Below are 27,330 nucleotides of genomic sequence, written 5' to 3' on the forward strand. Positions count from 1 at the left end.
ACCTCTCTTGGGCAGGTCCCTCAGTAAAGGTTTGATACACCTGGATCTTGTCCTAGCTGGACTCAGAGCAAGGGTCAGCCCCAGGAGACAGAAGAGGAGGTGAGTTCCCCATATTTAGATGCAGGGCAGGCATATCCTAGGCCCAGGTCAACCTCTCTCAGGCATGGCAAGGAGGAGAGCCTGCCCTTGGCCCCAGCATCCCCCAAAGAAGCCAGCCATGGGCTTCCTAGCCCAGAGCTCTCGCGCAGCCATGCTCAGCCCAGCCTCAGACACCCAGACCCAGGGTTTCCCAGGACCACCCTGTACTAATTAGAAGAAGGTGCACCCTCTGGGCAATTGCAGCCTTACAGGTACATGCAGAGCTTGGGGAGCTCTGCACTGACTGGATTTCAGGCCCCACTTGCCCCTCGGCAAGGCACTTTTGTATGATACACCAAAAGCAGCAGTGCTGCCCAAACACATCACTTACCTGAGGCCCTGACTCTGAGACCCAGCTGCCCCTAGCTGGCTGGATCAGCCTCACCTCCCCAGCAAGTCTAAGTGTGTCTACAGCTGTGGACCCTTGTCAGGCCCCATTTGGCTCAGGGAGGTCTGATGAGGACCTGAGCTTAGTATGAGGCTTCTGCCCTCCATCTGCAACTCCTGAAGGATTGGGATACTCACTGGCCTGGAAAGCAAACATGGAACCCTACCCTCAAGCCCGATCACGCCCTCCTGAGAGTTGTAAGAAAGTTGTTAACTCTCCTGCAAAGAGAATCTTCACATAAGGGGTGGAAGGCAAGTGACACATCAGACTTTGGCCTCAAGGTTCAGCTTCCCCTTTGGGTCTTTTCTCACTGATTCCTGCAGCCACCACCAGGCTGGCCTTTGGGAGCCTTGCTCTCCACTTCTAAGGCTCCAGGTCAAGTGTGCTCACCCAACCATCCTTCAATACCAACAACCCAGTGGAAGCCAGGCTGCAGTGTTAGATCAGGCTTTAGGAAAGGTTTTTGAGTAACAGCACAAAACGTGGCATGAACCTAGATTGCTGGAATGGCAAAGAAGCTGTTCCTCAGCTCTAGCCTGGGAGCCACTTAACGGCACCTCCCTGAATCCAGGGCTCACTTTAACCTGGGCTACCAGGGATCATCCTCCGGGTCATTTAGATGCCATGAAGTCTTTTTTTTTTTTTTTAATTTATTTATTTTTGGCTGCATTGGGTCTGTTGCTGCGCGCAGGCTTGCTCTAGTTGCGGCGAGCAGGGGCTACTGTTCGTTGCGGTGTGCGGGCTTCTCATTGCGGTGCTTCTCTTGTTGCAGAGCACGGGCGCTAGGCGTGCGGGCTTCAGTAGTTGTGGCACGTGGGCTTCAGTAGTTGTGGCTCACGGGCTCTAGAGCACAGGCTCAGTAGTTGTGGCGCATGGGCTTCGTTGCTCCGCGGCATGTGGGATCTTCCTGGACCAGGGCTCGAACCCGTGTCCCCTGCATTGGCAGGAGAATTCTTAACCACTGCGCCACCAGGGAAGCTCTGCCATGAAGTCTTGACCAAAGGAATGAGGTCAGGAAAGGCAGAAGTGTCCTATCCTGCCTAAGCCCCACCTTTGAGTTCCCAATTTTGGAGAACCTCTACTTCTCCAAATAATTGAAACTGGAACGGCCATTAATTCATTCATTGAACAAGTATTTATTGAGTACTTACTAAGCTAGGGGATGGAATAATATAATGAACAAATGGGCGTGTCACCTTCCCCTTAAAGTTCATACCTGTCCATAGGACTTAGCCTTAACATGAACTCCATGGCCTAGAACCATCATTCAACTTCAGTAACAGGAACTTGGGCTTTTAAGCCAGGCACATGGAGTAGCAGGATGGGTGCTGCTGCTTCCTGACCATTTTCCAATGTCTTGACCCCAAAGAAACCTGGGTCTGGGGCCCCTGAGAAGGAGTTAAAGAGAGGGGTATCGGGAAACAGTAAGGAGGAACTTTGCCTTGTGGCCACAGTGTGACCACCAAGGGCAGAACATGACAATTCTGACCAGACACAGGATCACATTACTGTCTGACTGATGGGTACTACACGAACATTAGTGCTAGCAGTCTCGGTTCCTCCCACCCCATGGGCCTGGCGAGAGTGTGAGTACGAGGGGGGTGAGTGATAGATGAAGAGGTAAGTACCGTTAACATAGTACTACTCAAAGAGTAGTCCATGGACCTGCAGCATCACATTATTTGGGGGCTTGTTAGAAATGCACATTCTCAGGCCTCACCCCAGGCCTACCGAATTAGAATCTTGGGGTGGGGCGGGGAGAAGGAAACTATTAAGAAAAACTCTCCAGGTGATCCATATGCACACATAAGCTTGAAAAGTACTACTACCACACTGTGTGCATGTGATGAGCTCACATATTTACTACAGGGGAAGATGATAATTATGGCAGTTCCCATTTTTTTAATATCTGTTATGTGCCAGACACTTTTATCTAAGTTTAAATACCTTACCTTACATAACCTTCACAGCAACCCCTTGAGACACTTATATTATCCTGGTTTTTGCAGGTGAAGAGATTATAGTTAAGATAACTGCCTGAGTCATTTAATCTTTAGGAGACTTTCCTTGCCTGTGGGTAGGAGACAATGTTTTGCCTCCCCGGTTGCTGTGAGGATGAGACAATGTATGGAGGTCCACCCGTGTGATGGGCTCAGACCTGGCACTGCTGCAGCCCCAGGGACTGGCCCACAGTGGGGAAAGGCATAGGCGTTGTTGCTATCTCCAACTTGTGGTTCAGTTGGAGACCTGCCCAGAGCGCCTGCAAGCCCTGACCTCGCTTGGCACTAAGTCAGCTTCACCTGCTATCAAGTTCTGTTTACCTGTCAAGGGAACCTATGTTCTCATTTCTGATTCTATTCCTAGTTGATGACAACAAAATCTATGTTTCGGATGATGCTGGGTCTTGGAAGGCAGCTGCTCTGAAGGTTGAGGGTACTGGAAAATAATTTCCAGCTAGATCTAGGCTCCCAAGGAGAGAAATTAATGCATTTCTCTTAGATGAAACAGAAGGGGAAGACCTTTGGTTTGAGAGGCCACTGTAGCGACCCTATTACTACAGGGATCATCCCCACCAGCCTCTTACTAACTGCTGAATACCCACCATGTTCCAGGGACTTAAGAGGCACTATCTCTGCTTCACATCAACCTGCAAGGTAAGCATCACCCACAGTTCTGCCCCTTTGCCACATGACAAAAATACAGGTTTGGAATCAGATCTGAATTCATCACTTACAGTTGCGTGACATTGGAATATCTCATGTAATTGTTGAATTAAAGGAGAGAATGTATGTATAACTCAAAACACACAGTAGGCACTTTATAAGTGTTACTCCCTTCACATCTTCTTTCCTGTACTGTGCTATGCCTGACCCTATGGTGGGCACAGGAGAACAGCAATGACTCAGACCAAGTCCCTTCCTACTTGGGGTTGAGATTTCCCTCTTCTGTATACAGACTGGGACATTCCTTAGTAAGGGAGCAAAAGGTCTGTGGCAAAGTCAGAAGGTTGGGCAAAATTATGTGGCCTGTGGTTTGCTAAGGATGTGACGGAGATGAGGCAAGATGGCTGTGCAGCCTTGGAGTGCCCTCCTCGGTGGGCCCTGCCTTCCACCCCTCCATCTATCACCCTCATTTTCAGCATTCTACTATCCAGTGTTGCCAATGAAGAACAATGGGTGAAAGGTCATTCATCCCCTATTTACATGAAATCGCACTATTTCCTCGAACGCTTTTGAGGACTCACTGGGTCATCAGACCCACACAACTCCCTGGTGAGTGGCGGGGCTAGGAGCGTGCTCCTGCTGTAGCTGAATAAATGGGTTCCCAAGGAGGGCCAGTGGCTGACACAAAATCACCCGTCAAGTCGGTGTCAACCCAGAGACCCTGGACTCCTGACTCCTGCTAATCCAGTCTTTCCTCCATTCTATCCTAGTGTCTCTCCTGGTAATGCACCCTTTTGGTAACACTGTCAATCAAACTTTAGTAGACTAGACTGAAGGTTAATTTCTCGTGGCTTGTAGTTCTTCTCCAGGTAGTGACTAACAGGTTGTAGTAACAACTAATCAAATTTTCTCTGAGTATGGGTAGTTATATTCTTCTGGCTGCAAGCTGTATACATCCAGCCCAAACTGGCATAAAATAATAATCAAACGATGGTTGGGGGTTCTAGGTTCCCATGACAGGGAGGACCCTAGCGGATATCATCAGGACTGTTGCGGCCTGGCTCCAATTCTTTCAGGCTTCTGCCGCATCCTCCACCGGCCAAGGAGAAGGTGGCTATCTGTGTTTCCAAGCCTCTGACCTCTCAGTTTAATGCTTCCGGTAGAAAAGAGAGCTTATCTGAAATGGTATTCTTTTTCCTTTGGATCTGCTATTACTAAATCCCTAAGAAGGTAGGGGAAAAAAATCTCTTAAGATACTAAAACTCTAGAGCGGTTTGAACGTTGGAATTCCCAAAAGGTGTAATAACAATACATACCAAAGTTAAAACCCTGGCATCAGCTCTTTTGTACTCTGTTTTGGTATATGTTTTATACTCATTGGATTTATGTATGTTTTAGCTACTATTTGGAATGTTCAAAAGGATCAACTACACTAAATCTGTAACTGGTATTTATGTTTAAGCCAGTTTAATCAAATTTGCCATTGTTTCAATATTCAAGAGGTTTTCAATATTCTATTGAACATGAGTTTAATAAATCGAGCACTGAAATTTATGTAGTAGTGCATATTCCTCTCAAGCTCAGAGGTCCTTCAGACATTAAGCAATCTAAAAGAACACACAACAATAAAATAGATCACTGGATTTTTAAAAAATGATTATATAAATAATTTTTGTAAAACAATTTTAAGAGGTAAATTAGCAGTTCTCCAAACTTCATTTATTCTTTCATCTTTATATAACTCAGTGTTATGATGAAAGGTAGGCCCATTTGAAAGCTTGTCAGTAGTCAATTTGTTTGAAGAGGAGCAGACTGACCTACTGATAGAACTTGAGTTATGTGGAAACATTTGTTGAAATTCAGCCAGTGCATTGAGCATTTCAATGGAACAAACAGTCAAGTAAAAATCATGAGTTAAGTTAAAGCTATCACCCCACTTCACTGAGGTAAACATTTGTGGACTCTCCAGCTTCAATTTGAGAACCTCAAGGTTATTTTCAAAATAGAAAAAGACGTGCAGTGACAGCATGGGGCTGGTATCAGACAGGGGTGATTCCGTGCATCCCAGTTCCTCCACTTAATAGCTAGTATGTAATATGCAACCAAACCAGTCATGCTAATCTCTGTCCTGCTTCCCTCAGTAGGTAACTATGTTCAAATGACAATGTGTAAAAATGCAAAGGATTATTATTAATAAGATTTTCTGAAAGTAAAAGTTCTTATGAAAAGCAAGAAAGTGCTTCAAAATCCATTTTTTGAAAGAAGCTGGCTACAAACTAGATATAAGTATTAGGATGATAATCAACTCAGTTTCTTTAATAAAAGCAACAAAAATCAGAAACAGTAGCCATCAGAATAAAGCTCTTTATTCACCTTCCTTGTTTCAAAGAGTCATGGTAGTTCTTACAGTACAGAGAGCATTTCTGGCACGTGGTAGCACAGAACCAAGGCACGCTCAAACACGCTGAGCCCCAGCATCTCCCTGGAGGAGTGACAGTTACAGAAAACCCAATCAGGGACAGAGGGGACATGCCAGTGAAATGGGAACCCCAGGTCAAGGCTTGGCTTTAGACTTGGGCTGTGAACCTGGGACCTCCAGGCAGGACCAAGCTCAAGCCAGAGAGCAGCTCATTCCCAGGAAGTACTGTGACTGGCCTGGATACAGGCCCCCACAGAGAAGACTCATTTAGGACAAGTGCTCAGCAGGCTGAGAGTGCAAGCCACCGAGGGACACAACATGCTTCTCCCTTGGGGAAACTTGCCCTGGCCTCTCACTTAGCTCCAGAAGGCCAAGGGCCTTTGACTTCTTGTCCATTCAGCGTAACTTTACTGCTGTCTATTCTGTGCCAGGCCCTGTGCCGGGTGCAGAGGACAAAGAGAGGAATCAGACACAGTCCTTACTTTCAGGGAATTCAGAATATGAAAGAAAAGTCATGTATTTATAAATAAGTCGTTGTGACTCAAGGTAAAAAGGATGCAGAAAGCAGTCAGACAAACTTGGCTCTCGAGGAGTTCACAGCCTAGCAGAGGCCTAGGCTAGGTAGCAACACGGACAGTAACACGGCAGCCTGTGATAAGGACCAAAGAGAGGCTCAGGCCATGTGCTCTGGCAGCACAGGGAAGGATGACACAACAGCCAGTGGATGACACAGTGGGGAAATTTCACAGCTTATCAGAGAAGACTGAGCAGCCTAATCTGGCCTAAGTGGAAGTAGTGAATCCTACTGCCTCGGGGAGGGGGTTGTGCAGCCTCCGGCTGACCTCTGTAGGTCCCTTGGGCTCCCCAACAGGCAGGGTGCAAGGTCTCTTATCTGTGGATGCAGCTGCATGACATCCTGTGGATATCTGAGGGGAGACTGGTGACCAGGAGGAACAGGTCCAAATAACGAGGGCCCATGGTAAAGGTTAGGAGCCTAGGACTGAGTGAACCAGAACGGCCTCTGGGGTCAAAGGACCACAGCCTACACAGTCCTCTCTTCATGCGCTAGATTAGCGACCTCCAGTCTGCTTTCCTCTTTTCTTCACAGCTGCCATCACCTGCCCTATCTTTTCCATTCTCCCAACCTGACAGTGGCTGAAATGGGCTCAGTTAGGGGGCCAGTATCATGGTATAGGTCCCAGGGCCCTGAAGACCTTGGGTAACTGACACTAACAGAGTTGGAGTGCCTACAGCTGTTTTTGTTGGTCACCTGGCACAGAGACAGCTTAAAGTTACAGGGCTGGGTCGGAACTTGTCTGCAGCCTAACACGTGTGGGCCTCTTTCCCTTCCCACACATTTCGGGGACTAGCTGCAGCCTGTTGTCATTTCTTCTTCACAGCGGCCACCACCTACACCATCTCTCCAGCCTGGGCTTCATGTTTGCACCCCTTTCTCTCCCTTCCTAAAGGTGTTAGGACTCCCACCTGTTGTTCTTTTCCTTCACAGCTGCCATCACCCCTCTGTTCCTCTCTCTAATCCTCATTCCGGATTACCCCTGTCTCCAATCCTCATTTGTGGCTATTTGTGAAATATGCACATAGCCCCTGCGCCTATTAAGAGTTTCATTGCTAGGCACCAAAGAGAAGCAAACATGAAGCAAAGGGGAAGGAGAAAGGGGAGGGCAATTTAGAGATGGACTCCATACGAGAACTGGACATCTGTGGTCCACACTGACTCATGTGACTGAGCTCCCTTCTTCGACTCCCTTCTTGGATGGCCCCAAAGAAGTCTTCATATTCTCATTTTCTCCATCCTTTAGCTCTGGTTTTAGAACTTAGCCACCTGCCCTATTCCTGTCTATTTGGGGTATGGAGCCCATGACAGCTTTGCTGAACATGGAGTTTCCACTAGTCAGGAGGGGACTGCCCTTCAGTCCTCTCCCCTCCCCAGCTCCTCCCTGTACCACCGACTCCGCCCACTCCCAAAGCCCCATCCCCTCCACTTGCCAACTTGACAGAGGCCTTCTCTTATAGTGGCTTCAATATAAAGAAGTACAGATGAGTATTCATTATTTCACCCAACAACTGAAGGTCCTACAGGCCAGGATAAATGTAAACACCCTTTAGTAGGCGATTAGGAGCCACGAATGATTTTCAACCAGGGAATGGCAATAGAAAGTATCTCACATTATGCCTAGACCCTCAATTATAGAAATATTTAGATAAATGTATAAATGAGTGAATGAATAATCATAACTGTGTATTGGGAAGATAACTTCAGCAAATGTATGAGAGGCTAAGGGGATTTTTAAAAGCCCCTCTAAGCCCTGGGCTTAAGCCATACGCTAAAGTAGGTGAAGTTAATCTCTACTTCCATCCTGTAGGACTCTCTGCCATCTGACTGGTATGACTGCAACCCCTAGCCTCCTAGGCTGTGTTCCATGACTAAGACTTGCTCTCCAGGGTCATTACTCAGCAGGAAATATATTTACCTGATGCCTGTTTACGGCATTATCCGCCCAAAATAGGAACAAAAAAAGATATCTCTCATGATAGAATATCTGTCACAGTAACAGGCTCATGGGGGAAGCAATCAAAAGTAAGAGCGACCATCTGCTTTCATCTGAGAGAACCAGCATGGGCAAAGTTCAGCCCCAAATCTATTAGACAAAGAGGCATCCCTACTTCCCCAACAGTGATTCCAGTAGGTCCGAACAAATACGCCTGATTCAGAGCTTTGGGAGTCCAGAGACCTTCCTAATGGTGAAGACTTTCTCCATGGGTAAAGGAGTGGCTGGGCCACACAACATTCTGAGACAAACAAACTGAGAAAGACAGCAGCCTGGGCAAGCTCTGGGGCAGATGACTCCAGGCACAATGAGGATACAACTAAGACAATGACATCAGGAGCTACCATCACCCCAAGTTACAGCCCAACAGCTACAACCTACCCTACCAGCTGCATTTATTTTCTTGACTTTTCTCCCTCTTCTAGCCCCATAAACTGTGAACGCCTTGAGGGCAGAGACTGTGGGAAGTTTTGTCCAATGCTTTAAAGTCCTAACCCGTGTCCATTTCCCATCAAGAACTATCCTAATAAATGAACTTCAAGTTGATCCTTCATAGGAGTCATGCCATCAGAAACAATAAGTACCATCATCAAGGCCCACTGACATTGAGCTTCTCATTTTCTCCCCAGGAGATAATGCTTTCTGGATAAGGGAAGGTTGCGTAGAGCTGCGAAGCTGGAGAAGGTAAGTGACCTCACGATTCTACTATTTTGCCCAATTCCTCTAGAACAGTGAGCCTGTAGAGCTCTGAGCACGATTAGAAGGATGTGTGTGTTTTTGTTATTAAAAACAGAACAATCCACCCACACCTTCCTTTGTGCCATGACACCTGCTTGCGACCTCATACTTGGATGAGTGGCGAGTCATTTGAAAAGCTGAGTCCTCTGACTAACATTTTGAGATAAGAGTCCTATATGCAGCCAGGACTTGCTGATCAGGGAGCATGCAGGCGCTCTGCCTTTCCTAGGGATGGGAAGAAGAGAAACCACAAACCCAATCCTCTCATTTTACAGATGGAGACCTGAGGCCCACAGAGTACAGGTGACATGCCCAAGGTCCCAAAGCAAGCCGGTGGAAAAGCCAGGACTGCATCATGGTCTCTCAACTCACACTTCGGCGCCCTCTCGACTGCAGTAGCTATGGCAAAATTTTCATTTTGCTCTTTGGAGAAGTGAAGGAAGGTAGGGAGCAGAATATTACGTTTTTGGATTCTCTGCAGACTTCAGTAACCTCTGTTATCCTGGCCTCCACTGTCCTGGCTGTGGTTGCCTCCTATGGTAGCCCTTCGATGGGAAGTTGGGTCCTAAGCCAATCAGTTTTGCGTTGGCTCAGAGTTCCTACCAGGGCTGGTACTGTCCGCTTGCACGTGGCTCAGGACCTCTCGGTCTGTAAACAGGCGAAAGGCAATCTGCTCACACTCCCGCTTGGTCCCACATTCAAACAAACACCCAAACAAGCCCTCCTTCTCCAGAGCAGCCAAATCAGAGTAGCCACAGGGCCCGCAGTGCAAGATCCAGGGACGGGACCAGCAGGCAGCCTCCAACGGGCTCTGGTTGAGGTAGATGCCTAGGTCGACCCTCCGGTTCTTACTGGTTGGGTGTGAGTACAAGAGCCATGATTCTGACAGGGTTCTAGCTTCTGGCTCTAGCCTCAGTGAGCTGTCCAGCAGATGGCTCTGCTGAATGGTAGGAGCATCTTTGCCAGCAGGGTGCTGGCACCCGTTTGGGATCTCCAGGGACCGGAAACTCACCACACTGCCTTGGCAGCCATGAGGGGGCTCACAGAGCTGTTGGCTCAGAGCTGGTTTCTGAAAGCATTCACCATGGTCGGTGCTGAGAGCCTCCGCCCGGCACCTGTTTGGTGTCCGGGCACTGCAATACAGCACAGCGTGGCCAGCCTTCCCAGTTACCTCTGCCACTTCGCACTCCACTGTCACCATGGGCTTAATAAGCCTGCCATGGTGCCATGTGGCTCCTAGGTCATCACTATAGATCATCAGGGAATGAGGCCTGGCTTTATATGGTAGCCGAAAGCAAAAGAACCGGTAAGGGATGTAGTAGGCGTATGCAGGGATGATCAGCCTCCCCGACTGCAGCTGGATGCCATGACCTGGGCCCACAGCAAACGTGGCCCAGTGCTCCACCTCTGGGCCAATGACCTCCTCGGTCAGGTCCCTCACCTCGCTCCATGAATAGCCAGCATCCTGACTGCAGATGAAGCAGAGGCGGGCAGCATTCCTGCCTGACACAATCTGTTGACGCTCAGTGACATGGCCCCGCACACAGATGAAGAATAGGTACACACGGCCACTCTTCTGCTCCCACACAGGACAGGGGTTCATGGTCCGATGCCCAGGTAATGTGGCTTCCATCAGTGGCTTCAGGGGTTCCCACTAGACAAGGGGAAGGGAGAAAGAGCAGGAGTGAAAGACTAATAGGAAGACATGAGGCTCGTTAAAAGCATTAATACTGGGGACTTCTCTGATGGTCCAGTGGTTAAGAATCCGCCTTCCAATGCAGGAGATGCGGGTTCAATCCCTGGTCGGGGAACTAAGATCCCACATGCCGCGGGGCAACTAAGCCCGTGCGCCACAACAAAAGATGCCGCATGGAAAGATCCCGCAACAAAAGATCCTGCGTGCCTCAACTAAGACCCGATGCAGCCATAAATAAATAAATATTTTTTAAAAAAGCATGAATACTTCTCAGAGATAAATAAATGGTACTGAAATCTATAAAATCATGAAGGCCCAAGTGTTCACTGAATTCTCAAATATTATAGGATAACTTATCAGCTGCAAAGAGGCAATGCTAGGTATTGTACATGCTGTCCCCTCTGTCTGGAACACTCTTCTGTACTTGGTCTACATGCCCAATTCATCATCCAAAACTCGACTCAAAGTCACCTCCTTTATGAAGCCTTGCATGAGGTTCCCTCCCAACCCTTACCAAAGACAGTCGGTTCCAGATCACTGCAATAAAGCAAATGTCGCCATAAAGTGAGTCACACGGATTTTTTGGGTAAATTTATATTTACACTAGGCTGTAGTCTATTAAGTGTGCAATAGCATTATGTCAAAAAAAATAAACAATGTACATACCTTAATTTAAAAAGACTTTATTGCTAAAAAAATGCTAACCGCCATTCAGCAAGTTACAGTCTTTCTGCTGGTGGAGGGTTTGAAATACCGCAAGAATTACCAATATGTGACACAGAGACTCAAAGTGAGCAAATGCTGTTGGAAAAATGGTGCCAACCTGCTTGATGCAAAGTTGCCACAAACCTTCAGTTTGTGACAAACGCATTATCTGTGAAGCAGAGTAAAGCGAAGTGCAATAAAATGAGGGATGTCTGTAATTTTTTATGTGCCTGGCTCCCTTCCTAGATTATGAGTCCTTTTAAGGTAAAAACCAAATTATTCTGATTTTGTATTGCCAGTGCCTAGCACGTGATAGGAGCAAAATAAATATTTTTAAAAAGAAAGGACACCTCCCCCCCAAAAAAATAAAGAAAGAAAGAGAAAAGAAAGGCCAACACATAGGGAAGTTTTAGGCAAATAAAGGGAAATTTAAGACAAAGATTTTTTTTCCTTCCTCTACTACCCCAGGAGGCAATTCATAACGACGTCATTAAAAACTCAAGCATGGAGTCAGAGACACCTAATTCAAACCCCACCTTCACCACTCATCACGTGATCTTGGGCAAGTTACTCAATCTCACTTCACCTCCATTTCCTCATCAATTAAATGGAGGATGTAATAACATGCTCACAGAGGAGATGTAAGGATAAAATGAAATAATGCCTAATCAGACATACCACAAAGACCTAATTTCTTTAATATATTTTAAAAACAATATTAGAAATTGGTAAGAAAATTTCCAAAAACCTCAGCAGAACTGGGCAAAGAGCAAGATCAGACAACTCAACAGAAAGAGAAGAAAAAATGAAAATGTGAAGGAAAAGGACTTATTACAACAAACCAGGTAATTTGAACCAAACTTTCTACTGAGAACTAGGATAGGTAAAAAAAAAATTAAGACAAAAACATCATTTGAAAGCACCAGAGAGCACACAAGGCCATGAAGAATTATAGGCCAAGAACTGAAAGTTCATTCAGAGTGGCTGACGTGGTATCTTGAGTACCTTTTCCCCTCAGGTATCTCTACTAATTCTCAAAGAGGTAACTGAAAAGCTGAGAAGCCAAGCAACTATCTGACAGCCCTATGGGGCTAATAGGACAAAAATTAGAGGCCCTGGTAAACCCACCAGGCTTTGAGTTGGAACCTTAAAGGGCTAAGTCCCAGAAGTGCAGGTGAAACTGGAGTAGACCAGCTCTCACAACCACCACTCTAGAAAACTGGCTGGCATTACCTACTAAAGTAGAATATAAACATACCCTATAATCCAGTAACGCCATTTCTAGATATCAACCCAGCAAAAAGCATGCACATAGTACAGAAAAACACATGCAGAATATTCAGAGCTGCAGTGTCTATACACATAATCACTAACCTGAATTGGCAACAACAGCAGAACGGATCAATTCATTGTGTACAGTCATACAATGGAAAATTATGTAACAATGAAAATGAACAAATAAAGCTGTATACAACAATCTGGATAAACCTCAAGAATACTGAACAAAAGAAGCCAAACATAAAGAGTCCATAGATTAAAACCAAGCAAAACTCTAGAGCTATAAATCAGGCTAGTAATTACCTTTGGGGAAGAAGAGAGGGGGAATGAGAAGCTTCTGAGGTGCTGGCAATATTCTATTTCTTGAGCTGAGTGTGAGTCCACAAGTGTTGACTTTGTCAATTCACAGAGCTGACATTTATGTTTTGTGCATTTGACAATTATGTTTTCTGTATCTGTTATCACTTCACATGAAAAACATTTTTAAGGTAGTATTAAGACTATATACTTAGACTTCTCTGGTGGCACAACGGTTAAGAATCCGCCTGCCACCACAATGTAATAACTCGAATAGTTACATAACTGTGGAGTTACAGAGTTCACTGAGATTGGTCATGTTGTTTGACTTCATTCATTTATATAAAAAACATATATATTGTCCACCTTTAACATAAAAGACACTGTGAAGGCTTCTCAAGATGTAATGTTTAGAATATATTAAGGTTACTCCATCTTTAGTCTAATGTTATAAATTAATTAACACAGAAAGTACAGTGTTATAATCAGTTGCCTCATATCCTGTCTGGAAAGGGGTTAAAAAAAGAATCCGCCCGCTAACACAGGGGACAAGGGTTTGAGCCCTCGGCCAGGAAGATACCACATGTCGTGGAGCAACTAAGCCCATGTGCCACAACTACTGAGCCTGCATTCTAGAGCCTGTGAGCCACAACTACTGAGCCTGCATGCCACAACTACCAAAGCCCATGCACCTAAAGCCTGTGCTCTACACCAAGAAGCCACTGAAATGATAAGCCTGCACACCGCAACGAAGAGTAGCCCCCGCTTGCTGCAACTAGAGAAAGCCCGCACGCAGCAACCAAGACCCAATGCAGCCAAAAATAAATTTAACATTTTTTAAAAATTAAAAAAAAAAGACTATATACTTGTACTTCGTTTCTGTATGAAGAAGCACTAGAAGGATACATAAAAAACAATAGTGACTGCCTATAAGAGGATGCCTTATAGGCATCACTATAACAATAGTGATGCCTATAAGGGAAGGGATGTATATACCTTTTTACAATGTTTTTTATTCTTCAGCAATATGAAAGTGTTAACTACCCAAAACAAAAAATAAGATTTAAAAAAATTAACTCCTGCATGAATGAGCAAAGCATATTATTAAGCAATGCTCAGATCATAGAATCTCAGAGTTAGAAGGACCTTGTGGTAACTCACATCCTACAGAAGATTCTCCTCTAAGTCTGGTGGATAAAGGCCATTCAGTCTCTCCTTGAACTGGTCTAGGAACAGGGAACTCACTATCTCTGGGGCAGCCCATTCTATACCAGAGTGCCTTGTACACTGTAAACACTTCAAACGTCATGTGCCAAAGTCAACTTAATTATTAGGCAGAAGCCCACCTTCCTCCACGAAGCTCTCCCAGAATGGCTAACTGATCAAAGATTGCTTCCTAAGTCCTCTCAAATGGTTTTCTTCCTCTCTGGAAACTATATGCATGAGAAGTCCACATTGCTGTCTGATCTGACTGCATTTTATTTATTTATTTAATTTTGCTGTGTTGGGTCTTCGTTTCTGTGCAAGGGCTTTCTCTAGTTGTGGCACGTGGGGGCCACTCTTCATCGCGGTGCGCAGGCCTCTCACTATCGCGGCCTCTCTTGTAGCGGAGCATAGGCTCCAGACGCGCAGGCTCAGTAGTTGTGGCTCAAGGGCCTAGTTGCTCTGCGGCATGTGGGATCCTCCCAGACCGGGGCTCGAACCCGTGTTCCCTGCATTAGCAGGCAGATTCTTAACCACTGCGCCACCAGGGAAGCCCCCTGACTGCATTTTAAACCAATGGAGGCAGGGACCTCAGTTCCCTGTGACTCTTGGGTAATCAAAACTCAGAAGGCCACCAGCAGGAAGGGGCAGCCAGGCCTGCCTTGAGAGGGAGAGAAAAGGCACCCACAGGGCTGACTCCAGAGCCTCGAAGACACCACCAGAGAGACGAGATAAAGAAAGCACTGTGGGTGTCAGAGAAGGAAAAGACCGTGTCTGGATATGGGAAATCCAGGGAGAAATCACCTTCTATTCTGCTCATCTTTAACACACCCACTTCAAGTATCAGCTTAGATGCCATGCCCTGCACGACAGCTTCTCTGATCCCAGCTGCATTTGAACTCCTAAGGAAACACTTCATTCTGCATAAACCTGCCTTGTGACACTTTGTGGATTCTGGGTGGGAGATTTGGACAGTTACATCTGTGCACAGCTTTGTTTTCTCTCTACAATTTGGTTGTGCAAATTCTTCCCAAAGAGGGGTCAGAGTCTATCAACTTTTGTATGCCCCTCCCTTCACAACATCCCCTGACTTAATGCCTGGTACTTGGTAGGTGCTCAATAAATGTTGAAGAAAAAAGGAAAGGAAAGAGAAAGGAAGAAAGATGACAGAGGAATGGAAGAAAGTGGGAGGAAGGAAGAAGGGATGCAAGGAAGAAGGATAACAGAAGTGCTCTCAGATGGAAACAATACTCTATAAACAATGTATGGAGGCGCTTCTCCACGTTCCTCCAGTACGTGCCTCCTCTCCCTTCCAAGTGCCAACAAGAGGGTCTGGGGAGCAGATTTAATTTTCTATTGTCACCCTGGGGATAGTACCCCTGTGTCCTTAGCACCCTGTGGGGAAACCAACACTTCATGGATAGCACTGAATATGTGATCTGATGAGAAGTAACAGCTGCAAACTCATTTGGATGGTTAAGATTGCTCCGATCAACAACCTTGAGCAGGATCGAGGAAGATATAAGAAATCCATTCACACAGATACTCCCTTTAAGAACAGGAAGAAAAAAAAATTATTGGGCAGTCTAGTCACTGCAAAGTCAGAAGCTCAGCCATCCTTACTAGCTGAGAGGAGAAAATGAAATGGGCCAGATATGTCTAATATAAAGTTTACATGAAGCTGGAAAAAAATGTGAACAAAACATGAAAGCGTTAGAAGCCAAACGATCTCAACCAGGTGGAAGCAATGGCACACAAACAAGCTGAGGCTTGACAGAGATAAAACAAGTCTTGGGCTTAAAAATTTAGATGGAGAAACGTGATTAAAGAACAACAAATGTAATGGCCAACAAGCATATGAAAAGATACTGAACACTGCTAATAATTAGAGGAATGCAAATCAAAATCATAATGAAATCAGTTCATATCCATTAGGATGGCTACTATCAAAACCCCCCCACAAAACGAAGTAAGTGTTGGTGAGGATGTGGAGAAATACAAAATGGTGCAGTCACTGTGGAAAACAGTATGGAGGTTCCTCAAAAATTTTAAATATCAATAGAATTACCACATGATCCAGCAATTCAACTTCTAGGTCTATATCCAAAAGAATTCAAAGAACAGTCTTGAAGAGACATTTGCACACCCATGTTCACAATAGCCAAAAGATGGGAGCAACTTAAGCGTCCATCAACCGATGAATGGATAAACAAAATGGATAAAGGAATGAATGGATAAACGAAATGGATAAATGAAATAATAGATTAACATACAATAAGAAGGAAATCCTGACATAATGCTATGACATGGATGAACCTTGAGGATGTTATACTAAGTAAATAAGCCAATCAGAAAAAGACAAAATATTGCATGATTCCACTTACATGAAGTATCTAATGTAATCAAATTCATAGAAACAAAGTACAATAGTAATTTCTAGGGGCTTGAGGTGGGGGAAGTGAGTTGTTCAATGAGTATAAAGTTACAGTCATGCACTGATGAATAAGTTCTAGAGACCTGTTGCATAATGATGTAATACAGTTAACAATACTGCAATGTACACTTAAAATGGTTAAGATGGAAAGTTTTACATTAGGTGTATTTTACCACAATTAAAACTGTTTTAAAAAGAACAAAAAATGTGAAAAGTCTTGGAGGTTTTAGTTGACCATCTACTTAACGTTTATGCAGCTACCAAAAAAGTAAATGTCGGACTTCCCTGGTGGGTCAGTGGTTAAGAATCCACCTGCCAATGCAGGGGACATGGGTTTGAGCCCTGGTCCAGGAAGATCCCACATGCCGCAGAGCAGCTAAGCCCGTGCGCCACAACTACTGAGCCTGCGCTCTAGAGCCCATGAGCCACAACTACTGAAGCCCACGTGCCTAGAGCCCATGTTCTGCAACAAGAGAAACCACCGCAATGAGAAGCCCTCGAACCACGACAAAGAGTAGCTCCCCCGCTCACCACAACTAGAGAAAGCTGGCGCGCAGCAATGAAGACCCAATGTAGCCAAAAATAAATAAATACGTAAATAAATTTATTTTAATAAAAAAAGTAAATGTCACTTTACCTTAGGCTGTATTAAAAGGATACAAGGTGGTGGGGCTTCCCTGGTGGCGCAGTGGTTGAGAGTCCGCCTGCTGATGCAGGGGACACGGGTTCGCACCCTGGTCCGGGAAGATACCACATGCCGCGGAGCGGCTGGGCCCGTGAGCCATGGCCGCTGAGCCTGCGCATCCGGAGCCTGTTTTCCGCAACGAGAGGCCACAACAGTGAGAGGCCCGTGTACCGCAAAAAAAAAAAAAAAAAAAAAAAAAGGATACAAGGTGGGATAGCCACCTAACTGCTGAGCTGGTCAGTCTACCCCTAGGGTCCTAAGTTCAATTCTGAGTACCATACTTTGAAAAAAGACACTGACATCCCACACCAGGTCCCAAGGACAGTAATCACAGTTTTCAAGGGACCAGAAACCAAATCAAGACTGTGGTCTAAGCAGCTGCTAAAAGAACTGAAGCTGTTGAACCCAAAAAGTGGAAGACTCAGAGCGTGTGAATACCGTTTTCAGATACATCAAAGAGCAGTTCTCCAGAAAAGGGGCTTTACCTAAACAATGCACAGAAGGCAGGACAAGACCAATGAGTAATTATAGAGAAGTACAGATCGTCTCATTCAAAAACAGTTGCTACAGGATTAAGTTCCTCTTTTGAGGAGCTGTGTAAGTAGACCCTTAATAGAAGATGACTAATGTTGAGTTCCTACTATGTAATTGCTATTATTAATTATATTTTGCAGACAATGAAACGGAGAAGAGTCAGGTATTCAAGTTCACAGCCAATAAATGATAGGTCTTGCCTGACTCCAAAGCCAGGCTCTTAACCACTAAGCTATTAGTAGCTACCAATGGAATACGGAAGATTTCTATATTGGGAAAGAAGTTGGGCTGATAATTCTTCTAACTTTAAGATACTACAATTAAGTAAATGAGAGAGTTAATGTGAATAAAATAAAGAGAAGAGAGAATGAGTTAAAGTGGACACATTTGTGAATGTGTGTGACTGCTGGGCAGTGAGGTTATATAACAGGTATGGTCTGATAAAAAACGCTTACCCGCCCAACTGTCTGTGACAGAAAGCAGGGCAACATAACCACAGGCATTGCCTGTCCTGGAGGAAACAAAAGAGCTAGAACTCCAAGGTGAGCTACAGGACACCCAGGATATAAGCAGAGGTTTGACCCTGGGAAGCCATAAGAAAGACTTGTGACAAGGTGTAAGAGCAGGGAATGGAAATTCCCTGAAGTAAAAAACTTCCCTACAGGGAAATGTGAGTAAGTCATCAAAAGCAAAGACAGGGGTTGCTGGCAAAGGCCACCATCAGCAGAACAGCATTTGCCCTGTAACAGCAAAACAAGGCATCCCTATAGACGTGAAGTTTTAATGGTGGGGTTTCTGTGAGTAGAAAAGCAGAGCAGGTTAGAGGGATTAAAGTACCTCTTATAAAAAATGTATGTATGTGTGTAACTCTCAAACCCATTGTCTCACCTCATCCTCACTTCAGCAATCTCTCAGAGATAAAAGGCAACAATGAGAAAAATGGGATCTGAAGTAACCCAGTAGTTCATAGGCCCAAGAGCAGCAACCATTCTCTCCCCCATAAAAACACAGTAAACATGTGCTACTTAGGGACAAGGGCACCAAACCCATTTCTGCCTCTTATTAGGTGTGTGCCTAAGGCAAGTCACTTTACTTCCGAGCTCCAGTTTCCTGTTGTAAAACGGGCCTCATAATATTTACCTCACATAAAGCACAGGGGAGAGGAAGAGCAGGAAGGGGAAGAGAAGCGGGAGTATGGGTGTTGTCATCCTCCCCCACATCTCCTGGTAGCTGTGGGCGTGAATGAGCCACCTACCTGTTGGAGCACCAGGATCCCTCATCAGCAAAACTGGATTAACAATGCTTACTTCTTTCGATGACTTATGAGGATAAAGGAGAATGAATGAAAAGCACACCACATGTTGGCTGAACAAACTATGGAGGCCTCTAGTCAGAGACTGAGTTGGAAGCCTGCTTTTACTGCTTTATTATAGCTGTGTGACCTTGAGCAAACAGCAACCTCTCTGAGCCTCAGTTTCCTCATCTGTAAAATGTGACTGACAATAGTTCCTACATCACAGAATGGCTGTGAGATTCAGTGTGCCCCTGGCACACAGTAAGTACTCAGTAACTGAAAGCATTGCTGTTACTGCTTTTTTTTCCTCCTCAGCTCTGACACAAGGCTTTTCTTGCATTGATGGGAAAAGACACAGACTCTGACATACGCAGAGCAGTGTAGAAACTGAGGCCCAGGCTCAGATCTGGGATAAGGAGTCACCTGTACTGAGTGCCCAGTCCTCAACCCTCGCCTCAGCACCAGGTGGAGAGCATCCTCATCCCTGCTCGAGGAGCGCTTCTCTGCAAAGGCCAGGAAGGTGTGGGTAGGGGGCACATAGAGCAAGGCTGGGATCCGGTAGGTGACCCCTCTCTTGTCCTCCTGCTGGAACAGAGGGCTGTTGAAGGAGCACGATGTCATTTCTTCCATGACCTCTGCAAGGATAGGAGGCAGATAAATGTGTGTCCACATTCAAATGCTGGCTTGTATACAAGTTCTGCTCTATCATTCCATTTCTGGAGAACACTAGGAGGCAAAGATGTACTCAAATGTTTATTTTTTTATACAAAAGTAACATCATGATCTCAATAGTACAAAGCATAAAACAGGCACTCTTATTTAACAAGTCTATCCTCCAGACTCTGGGAATCCTATGCAGCCTGTGTCAAGTGTCTCTCCAGAGAGATTCTGTATGTGCTTCTGCCGAGCATTCAGAGGTATTACCAGCCCGGATGGTTTCTAATGTCAGTTTCTTGGCGTGGAGTTTTTAGGCCATTCAGGTAATATAAACATAAACCCAAATCCATATGAGGGAATGGCTGTGGTTAAGAATTCTCCAGGCAGGTAGATGCGGATGATGTGTGCAAATTGGTCTCAAGTGATTCTGAAGAAATATTAGACACACACATTTACGTATGTGTGTATGTATGTATGTACGTATGTATGTATGTATGCATGAAGAGACAAGGACAGAGAGAGACAGAGACAGGGAGGAAATGATATAGCAAATGGGGTAAAATGTTACAAATTGGTAAGTCTGTATGCAAGTTATATGGGAATCTTTGTCCTGTATTTTGTTTTTTGCGGTATGTGGGCCTCTCACTGTTGCGGAGCACAGGCTCTGGACGCGCAGGCTCAGAGGCCATGGCTCACGGGCCCAGCCGCTCCGCGACATGTGGGATCTTCCCGGACCGGAGCACAAACCCGTGTCCCCTGCATCGGCAGGCGGACTCTCAACCACTGCGCCACCAGGGAAGCCCTTTTTTTTAAAAAATAAATTTATTTATTTATTAAAAAGAAAAAGAATTCTCTAGGCAAACTTTCCCCTTCTATTGGAGCCTAGAAGCGGCAATCTTCTTTGTCATCTCTGTCAGTAGTAAGATTTCTTTTTCCTTCTCCATTTGATCAGAGGATACAGATTTTCAAGGCATCTAGCTTGATGCGGGGATCTCACTTCCAACCAGAGTCAAACCCCGATGGGCCCATAGTTTCATTCACTGTAACAGCAGGTATATTAAAGCCCAAGCTTCTAGGTAAGTGGGACATGCAAATATCTAGGGCAGCTGAGGTCAGGTAAAGGGGCTAACTTCTCCAGTTTTCAGTTTACTCTTGGTTTTTAGGCCTGGGGATTTCTCTTACTTTCTTGCAAATTGAGCTATAAAAGACTTTGTTATATTTATCCACCATTTTACAGGTTAGCTAGCCTGCCATAATGCTGAAAATGGAAATCTCTAGGTACATTTCTCAAAGAAAATCAGGTGTTCAACTTCTCAGAGGCCCAAAAAGGGAATCCAGTCAGACAGACAGAACCAAGCTTAGAATTACTATATTTTCTCTCACCACCTGTCATCCAAGCTCTGTCTTCCAAATCACTTGTAAAAATAATCAGGCTGTAAGAATGAGGCCCATAAGGCCTTACTCACTTATTTAATAAATATTTCTGAGTGCCCACTCAGAAAGTTAGACCATAAGGTAGGTGCTGAGGAGACAGACTGAGGACAATCAGAGGTCCCTGCCCTCAAGAAACCCACATCCAGGTGAGCGAAACAGACATATACATAGACAATTACAATATCATGTAGTAAGTGCTACTTTAGAGGTCAACATGAGAGTATGCAGGAAAACAGAAAAGGGCAACTGTCTAGATGAAGGCAGCAGTGGTGGAGTTTTGGAGGGGTAATAAGCCACGGGATCTCCTGTCTCACATTCTTATACTCTGGGCCTGGAACATTCAGATAGGCAGACCTCACTCCCTCACCTCCTTCAGCTCTATTCAAACATCATCCAATCAGTGAGGCCTTCCCTGACAACTCCCTTGCCCCTCTCTATTCCCTTTTCCTGTTCTGTTCTCCATGCCACTTACCATCACCCGTATATTATACTTATTTAATATACCCCACAGAATAGAAGTTCCATGAAGGGCAGGGATATGCCTGTTTTATCCCCTGATATGCCTCTACACCTAGAACCTTGTCTGGTAATTCACAGGCACTTGACAAATATTCATTGAATGATTGAATGAATGGGTGAGCTGGATCTTAAAGGATGAACACTGGGTTATAGCCAACTGAAGGGTGAAAAGGAGAAGGGCAGAGGGAGTGGATGTGAAAAGCCTAAAAGTCACAGAAAACACAGTGAGCTGTGGGGACTTGCAGTAATCCAGTAGACTACAGTGGAGTGCAAAAGCTGTGAGCAAAGATGGGACTGAATGGGTCAGGTGAGTGCAAATCCTGGGAGGCTTTGATACCTTATTAAGGTGTTTATTCCCACAGGTAGGGAGTCACTCAACAGTGCTTGGCAGAGGAATGTCAAGATCAAGTATGCATTTAAGACCTCTCTCTCAGGTAACCTTCGGGGCAATGAACTGAAGGGGAAAGTTGCATTGCTTTGGGCTACAGCCTCGTAGTGTCAATCAAGACAAGCTTTGTCATTGACAGCATATGAATGATTTATTTAGCATATGAATAATTCATTTCACTTGTTCCTACCTAAAGCAGGAAGACTCACAGCTCACTATCTGAGGGGGTGGGGAGGTGGCCTCCTGAGTCTGGAAGAAAAGCCTCCCCTCATTCCAAATCTGGGCTCTCAGTTGTCTTCCTCACACCATACGTGAGCACACCTCTCTCCCCAATTCAGGCTCTCCTGCCAGAGGGTCAGGCTTTCTTCTAAGTAAAGATCTCTCCCTGGGCCAAGCTGGTGTAATGGTTTAGAACATAAGGTGTGGACCAGGCCAGGACTGCATGAACTTGGGCATGTTATTTAACTTCTCTATGCTTCTGGATCCTCATTTATAAGATTCAGTAGCATGAGTGAAAGAATTAAGTTTAAAAGTTTAAGTGTCTGTTACAGGGCCCATGACACAGTATGAGCTCAATATAGGACAGTTACTATTTTTAGACTGTCAATCACTATATATTCTAGTTTTACTCCTTGAAACCTGTGGATGATGATGATGATAACGACAACCACAATTACAACTCCCCTTCTTAAAAGTATGTGAATCCCTCTGCACCTCTGGGAGAGGTCATATTTTAAACTCTTATAAGATATATAAGTTAACATCAATACTATTAGTTATCAGCCAACACATGATTATTGGTTAACACCAAAACAGGATGTCTCTGGGTGGTAAGAAGAATGAAACACAGAATAAGCATGGGAATGGGCAGGGAGGACTAGGAAAAAAGAAAAGGAGAGGAAGTGAAGAGAGCACGTAAGGAGAAGCACAAGTTCTTACTGCGTGACCTTGTGCTAGTCAGTTAATCTCTCTAGGTCTTGGATTCCTTGCTTATAAAATGTGGATGACAATAATACCTACCTAAGATGACTGAATGAAGAACCACTCAAAAATGTTTTATAAACTTTAAAGCACTATGTAAGTAAAAGTATTATAAATTCAGATGTCTTCACAATTTCACTTATGGCTTTGCTACCACTATAACAATTAGAGTCCCTATCATTGCTTTTCATTAATTATGCCGATCATGTTGATGACAGTGGTAACACAGGTGGTGACTCTGGCATTGATACCCCAACTGTTTTGCACAAACCATAAGCCGGGAGCTAGGGATAGAGAAGAATCAGATACAGTTCTGCTCTGGAGTTGTTCATTTTAGCAGAGGACTCAATGTGATTAACTGCTGCTCCATATAATCACCTTTCAATCAAGCCCTCCCTGCTCTCTCACTGGAACAAAGTATAGTGTAGCATGGACTTTGAAGACTGACTTGGCTTTGACACTAGCAAGTCAAATTCACCTCTGAACCTCAGTTTCCTCACTTGTAATGGAGATAATATCACCTATTTCTCAAGCTTTCTCAAGTGTAATTCCACAGACTCCAATTAATCCAGAGCGCCAAGCAGCCTCCAGTGAACCCCAGAAGGCCTCCTTTCTTTATTCACCCCTAACTATTAATACTTAAGGAGCACCCATCACACGTCAGGCCTTTGAAGATGCTGTGGTCCAAACCCTTCTCATGGTACACGTGGGAAAACTCAGGCCCACAGAGGGGAATAAACTCCTCTAAGGCCACTCAATGAGTCAGTAACAAAACCCGGACCAACGCCCAAGTCTCCTAAATTTCAGCTCAGGGCTCTCTGCTGCCCACAGACCCCCTTTAGTAAGAAGGGTTTTCCCAGTCTCAGATCCCTTTCATCTCTAAATAAGTTTGGCTTCTGTTGAAGGAAAACAAAAACAGACCTAGCCAAAAATACTTTCTGGCTCTGTCTGAGACCCTAGCCAACTGGGGTGTGTCTGACCCAATATTCCCCGCAGACTGGATTCCCTAAGCCCAGAAAGTGCTGCCAAACCTGTCCCCAGAGTCACAGCGCCCCACGTTTTGGGGGGCTCGCCAGTCTCCCAGACCCACTCACCTGCGCGGGACCCCGGCTCCTCCATCTCTCTTGGGGTAGGTCTGGGCGCGGGGTCAAGCCCTCACGTCACGGACACTGAAGCCTGGGAGAATGACCAACGCTGGGGAGACAGGAAAGGGAGTGCGGACGCGGACACAAACCACGAAAAGTAAAGAAGCAGGCCGACAGAGACCTCGAGAGGCCGGCAGCGGGGCTAACAGACCCAAGACACCGAGAAGAGCAGGTAGGAAAGCCGGTCCCGGACGCGTAGAGGCCACAGCCCGCCTAAGGTTGGGACAGGCCGTAGGCTGCGGCGGGGAGTTAGCCCCGCCCCCTCGGGCCGTTTCATTCAAAGCCCCACCCCTCTCCTTCCGCCGCCCGGTCCCTTCGCGGCCAAGGCTGGGATATCCCTCCTCTCTCCGGGCCCAGTCCCGACCCAGCCGTGGCTTAGGATTTGCCCCTTCCTCTCCAACTACCCGACCACCACCCCCTCCAATGGCTGCGCAGCTCCCTGGCTCCGCCCCTCACCCCTCCATTCCGCTCCTCTGCCTTCAGTCCCCTTTTCCCACGCTCGCACCTATTGGTTGCCGGTCTGTTGATGGGTATCACGCTTAAAACTTCCCTGGACAGCTTGAGAGTGGAGCGAAGGTTCCGGGCCTCAGAGGGGACTCAACTAAAAGGTCCAGAGATTCAGAGCATTGGGCAACCCACCCTTAAGAAAATAAAAATTATATTTATATGTGTTATTTTATATATGTATATATTTTTTGAGAAAATAATAGTATTAGATTATGACCCGCTGAATAAGATAAAAACCCACAAGTCCACATCGATATGCACAATTGAATAAATATTATAAACAGGGGAGAAAGGAAAGCTCTTCCTAAATAGAATTCCAATTTATGAAAGTAGTCCATGCACAGGCTATTTGAACATATTACGGTTTATGCTAAACACCTGCTTTCCTTCTGAGAGTCTGGAATTTTGAAACATGCTGGGAAGAGAGTGCCCATGTGGCCAATAAAAACTGTGGGTGCTGAGTCTCTAATGGGTTCTCTAGACAGAAACATGGCACACATGCTGCATTTGTGCTGGGGGGAAAGTGTGTGCTTAGTGTGATCCCTCATGAGAGGGAGAGAGCATAAGAAAGCCTATACATGGATTCTTTCAGACTCAGCCTGCAGTCCTTTTCTCTGATGATCCAGTGTGTGTCCATACTAAATACATTGCTGTAATCAATCTTAGCCATGAGTACAACTATAGCCTAGTGCTGAAACCGTGTAACTCCAACAGGGACTTGAACCCACCGGCCAGGACTCAAACCCAGCCAAAATCCAGATTGGGACTTGAACCCATGGTCTTTTAACTGAGATCACACACCTGGTCTCAGGACTTAATGAAGCTCAGGTTCTTGATGTCTCATCGCAGAAAGAATTCAGTGAGAGACAAAGTCAGAGGTAAGACGTGGATTTATTTGGAGAGAAACACACTCCACAGACAGAGTGTGGGCCATCTCAGAAGGCGAGAGCAGCCCCAGGGTATGAGGTTGTCAGTTTTTATAGAGGTGGGTGATTGCATAGGCTAATGAGTGGGAGGAGTATTCCAGCTATTTGGGAGAAGGGGTGGGGATTTCTAGGAATCAGGCCACTGCCTAATTTTTTACCTTTATGGTCAGCCTTGGAACTATCATGGCACCTGTAGGTGTGTCATTTAGCTTGCTTATGTGTTACAATGAGCATATACTGAGGGTATAGTGGAAGTTGAGTCGTCTGCCACCTTGGACCTATTTGGTTCTAATCAGTTTATGTTGTGTCCTCGGGTTATGTCATTCTTTTAAAGGTTGTGCCCTGCCCCCTTCCTTCCTGTTTCAGTCCTGTGAGTACTTCTAGCAAATCTCTGAATCTAGGGCTGAATCTGAATCTTGGGAATGCTCAACCAAATACAATATATAAAGTTTTAAAACATGTAAAATAATAATACTATGTATTGTTAGTGGACACGTGTGAAGAAAATGCAAAGGAATAAGAAACAGCAAATTCAGGATGATAGTCACTTCTGGGAGTGCAGGAAGTAGGGTGTGATTAAGAAAACCCAAGGGACTTCAATTGTATCGGTAACATATATTTTTTAAAGGTGGCAGTGGGTTCATGGGTGTTCACTTTATTATTCTTTAAGCCTTATTATTTGTCTAAAATATTTCATTTTTAAAGATTGGTTCATACAAAGTCCTAGGGTTTTTCACCAGATCTCTCCAAGCACACAATCACCAACTTGGATCACCAAGTCAATTTTAGAAAAATATCTAGAGCTAATGCCAAATCTCTCTCAGTTCTTCTTTGCTGGTCTCAGTCTAATGCCCGAGGCAGTGAAGTTTAGTAGCAATCGCTATATTTGGAGGTGAAGCGATCTTGACTCCAATCCTGACTTCCCACTTCCTAGCTGAGTAAGCTTGGCAAGTTGTTTAACTTCTGTGCCTCAGGTTCCTCATCTGTAAAGAGGGCACACTTGGCCCCACTCCTCATCCATAGCTCAGATCAAATACATTTCATTTCCTGTATAAGGACCTTCCAGGCCTCCATGCTAAACAGTTATTCCTCTTCTGGCCTCCACAGCACTTTGTACAGATGGCTTCTGATGAATTTTCTGAGTTTGCCACTTCATCGGCTACTCTGATTAATCTGATAGAGATGGAACCAAATCTATTCTAATGGTCTCATACAGCATTTAATTAAGGATACTATCCAAGTACACATCCAAGCAACAGGATGAGACCAATCTGCAGAATTGACCTCAACCACAACCAAGGGCCTGGACCCAACCAGCTGGAAAAACAACAACCAAAAAATCAACCATAAGCCATTAAGATCTATCTTGGAAAGCCAGGTGGTATTCTCTAGTTTATGCATTGACCTGTACCCTGCCTGAGGCATTAATCCAAGTACAGCAGGTTATATTAGCCATTGCAGACTTTTCCTTGGCTCACAAGGAAGTCAAGAACAATTCTATCATTCATAACCACAGTGGCCAGTGAGTTGAAGTTCAACTGAATGCCTTCCAGGGCTGAGGTATATTATTGATGGCTTCAGCTAAAGTTGGGAACGAATTTCATATCAACATTTCTAATAGGACGACTCTCAAAATAGGGATAACCTCCTGCAGAAGTGCATAAATGAATATGTCACTCCTCCAGGAAGCTCCCCTGTGTAACCAAGGGTAGCCTCATGTTGGAGCCATCT

The 27,330-nt window shown here is 45.2% G+C and overlaps 1 protein-coding gene across 1 annotated transcript; it reads right to left on the reverse strand.

The window, feature by feature from the left end:
- Window positions 1-9,490: 9,490 nt before the first annotated feature.
- Window positions 9,491-24,140, reverse strand: NEU3 (neuraminidase 3). Its single transcript, XM_065882380.1, has 3 exons — window positions 24,116-24,140; window positions 19,466-19,677; window positions 9,491-10,570 (listed from the first exon to the last, which is right to left on the reverse strand). Exons 1-3 carry the CDS (start codon window positions 24,138-24,140, stop codon window positions 9,491-9,493), a joined length of 1,317 nt encoding a protein of 438 aa, XP_065738452.1.
- Window positions 24,141-27,330: the final 3,190 nt, after the last annotated feature.

This window comes from Phocoena phocoena, chromosome 8 (genome assembly GCF_963924675.1).
Source record: "Phocoena phocoena chromosome 8, mPhoPho1.1, whole genome shotgun sequence".
In the NCBI taxonomy this organism is placed as follows: domain Eukaryota; kingdom Metazoa; phylum Chordata; class Mammalia; order Artiodactyla; family Phocoenidae; genus Phocoena; species Phocoena phocoena.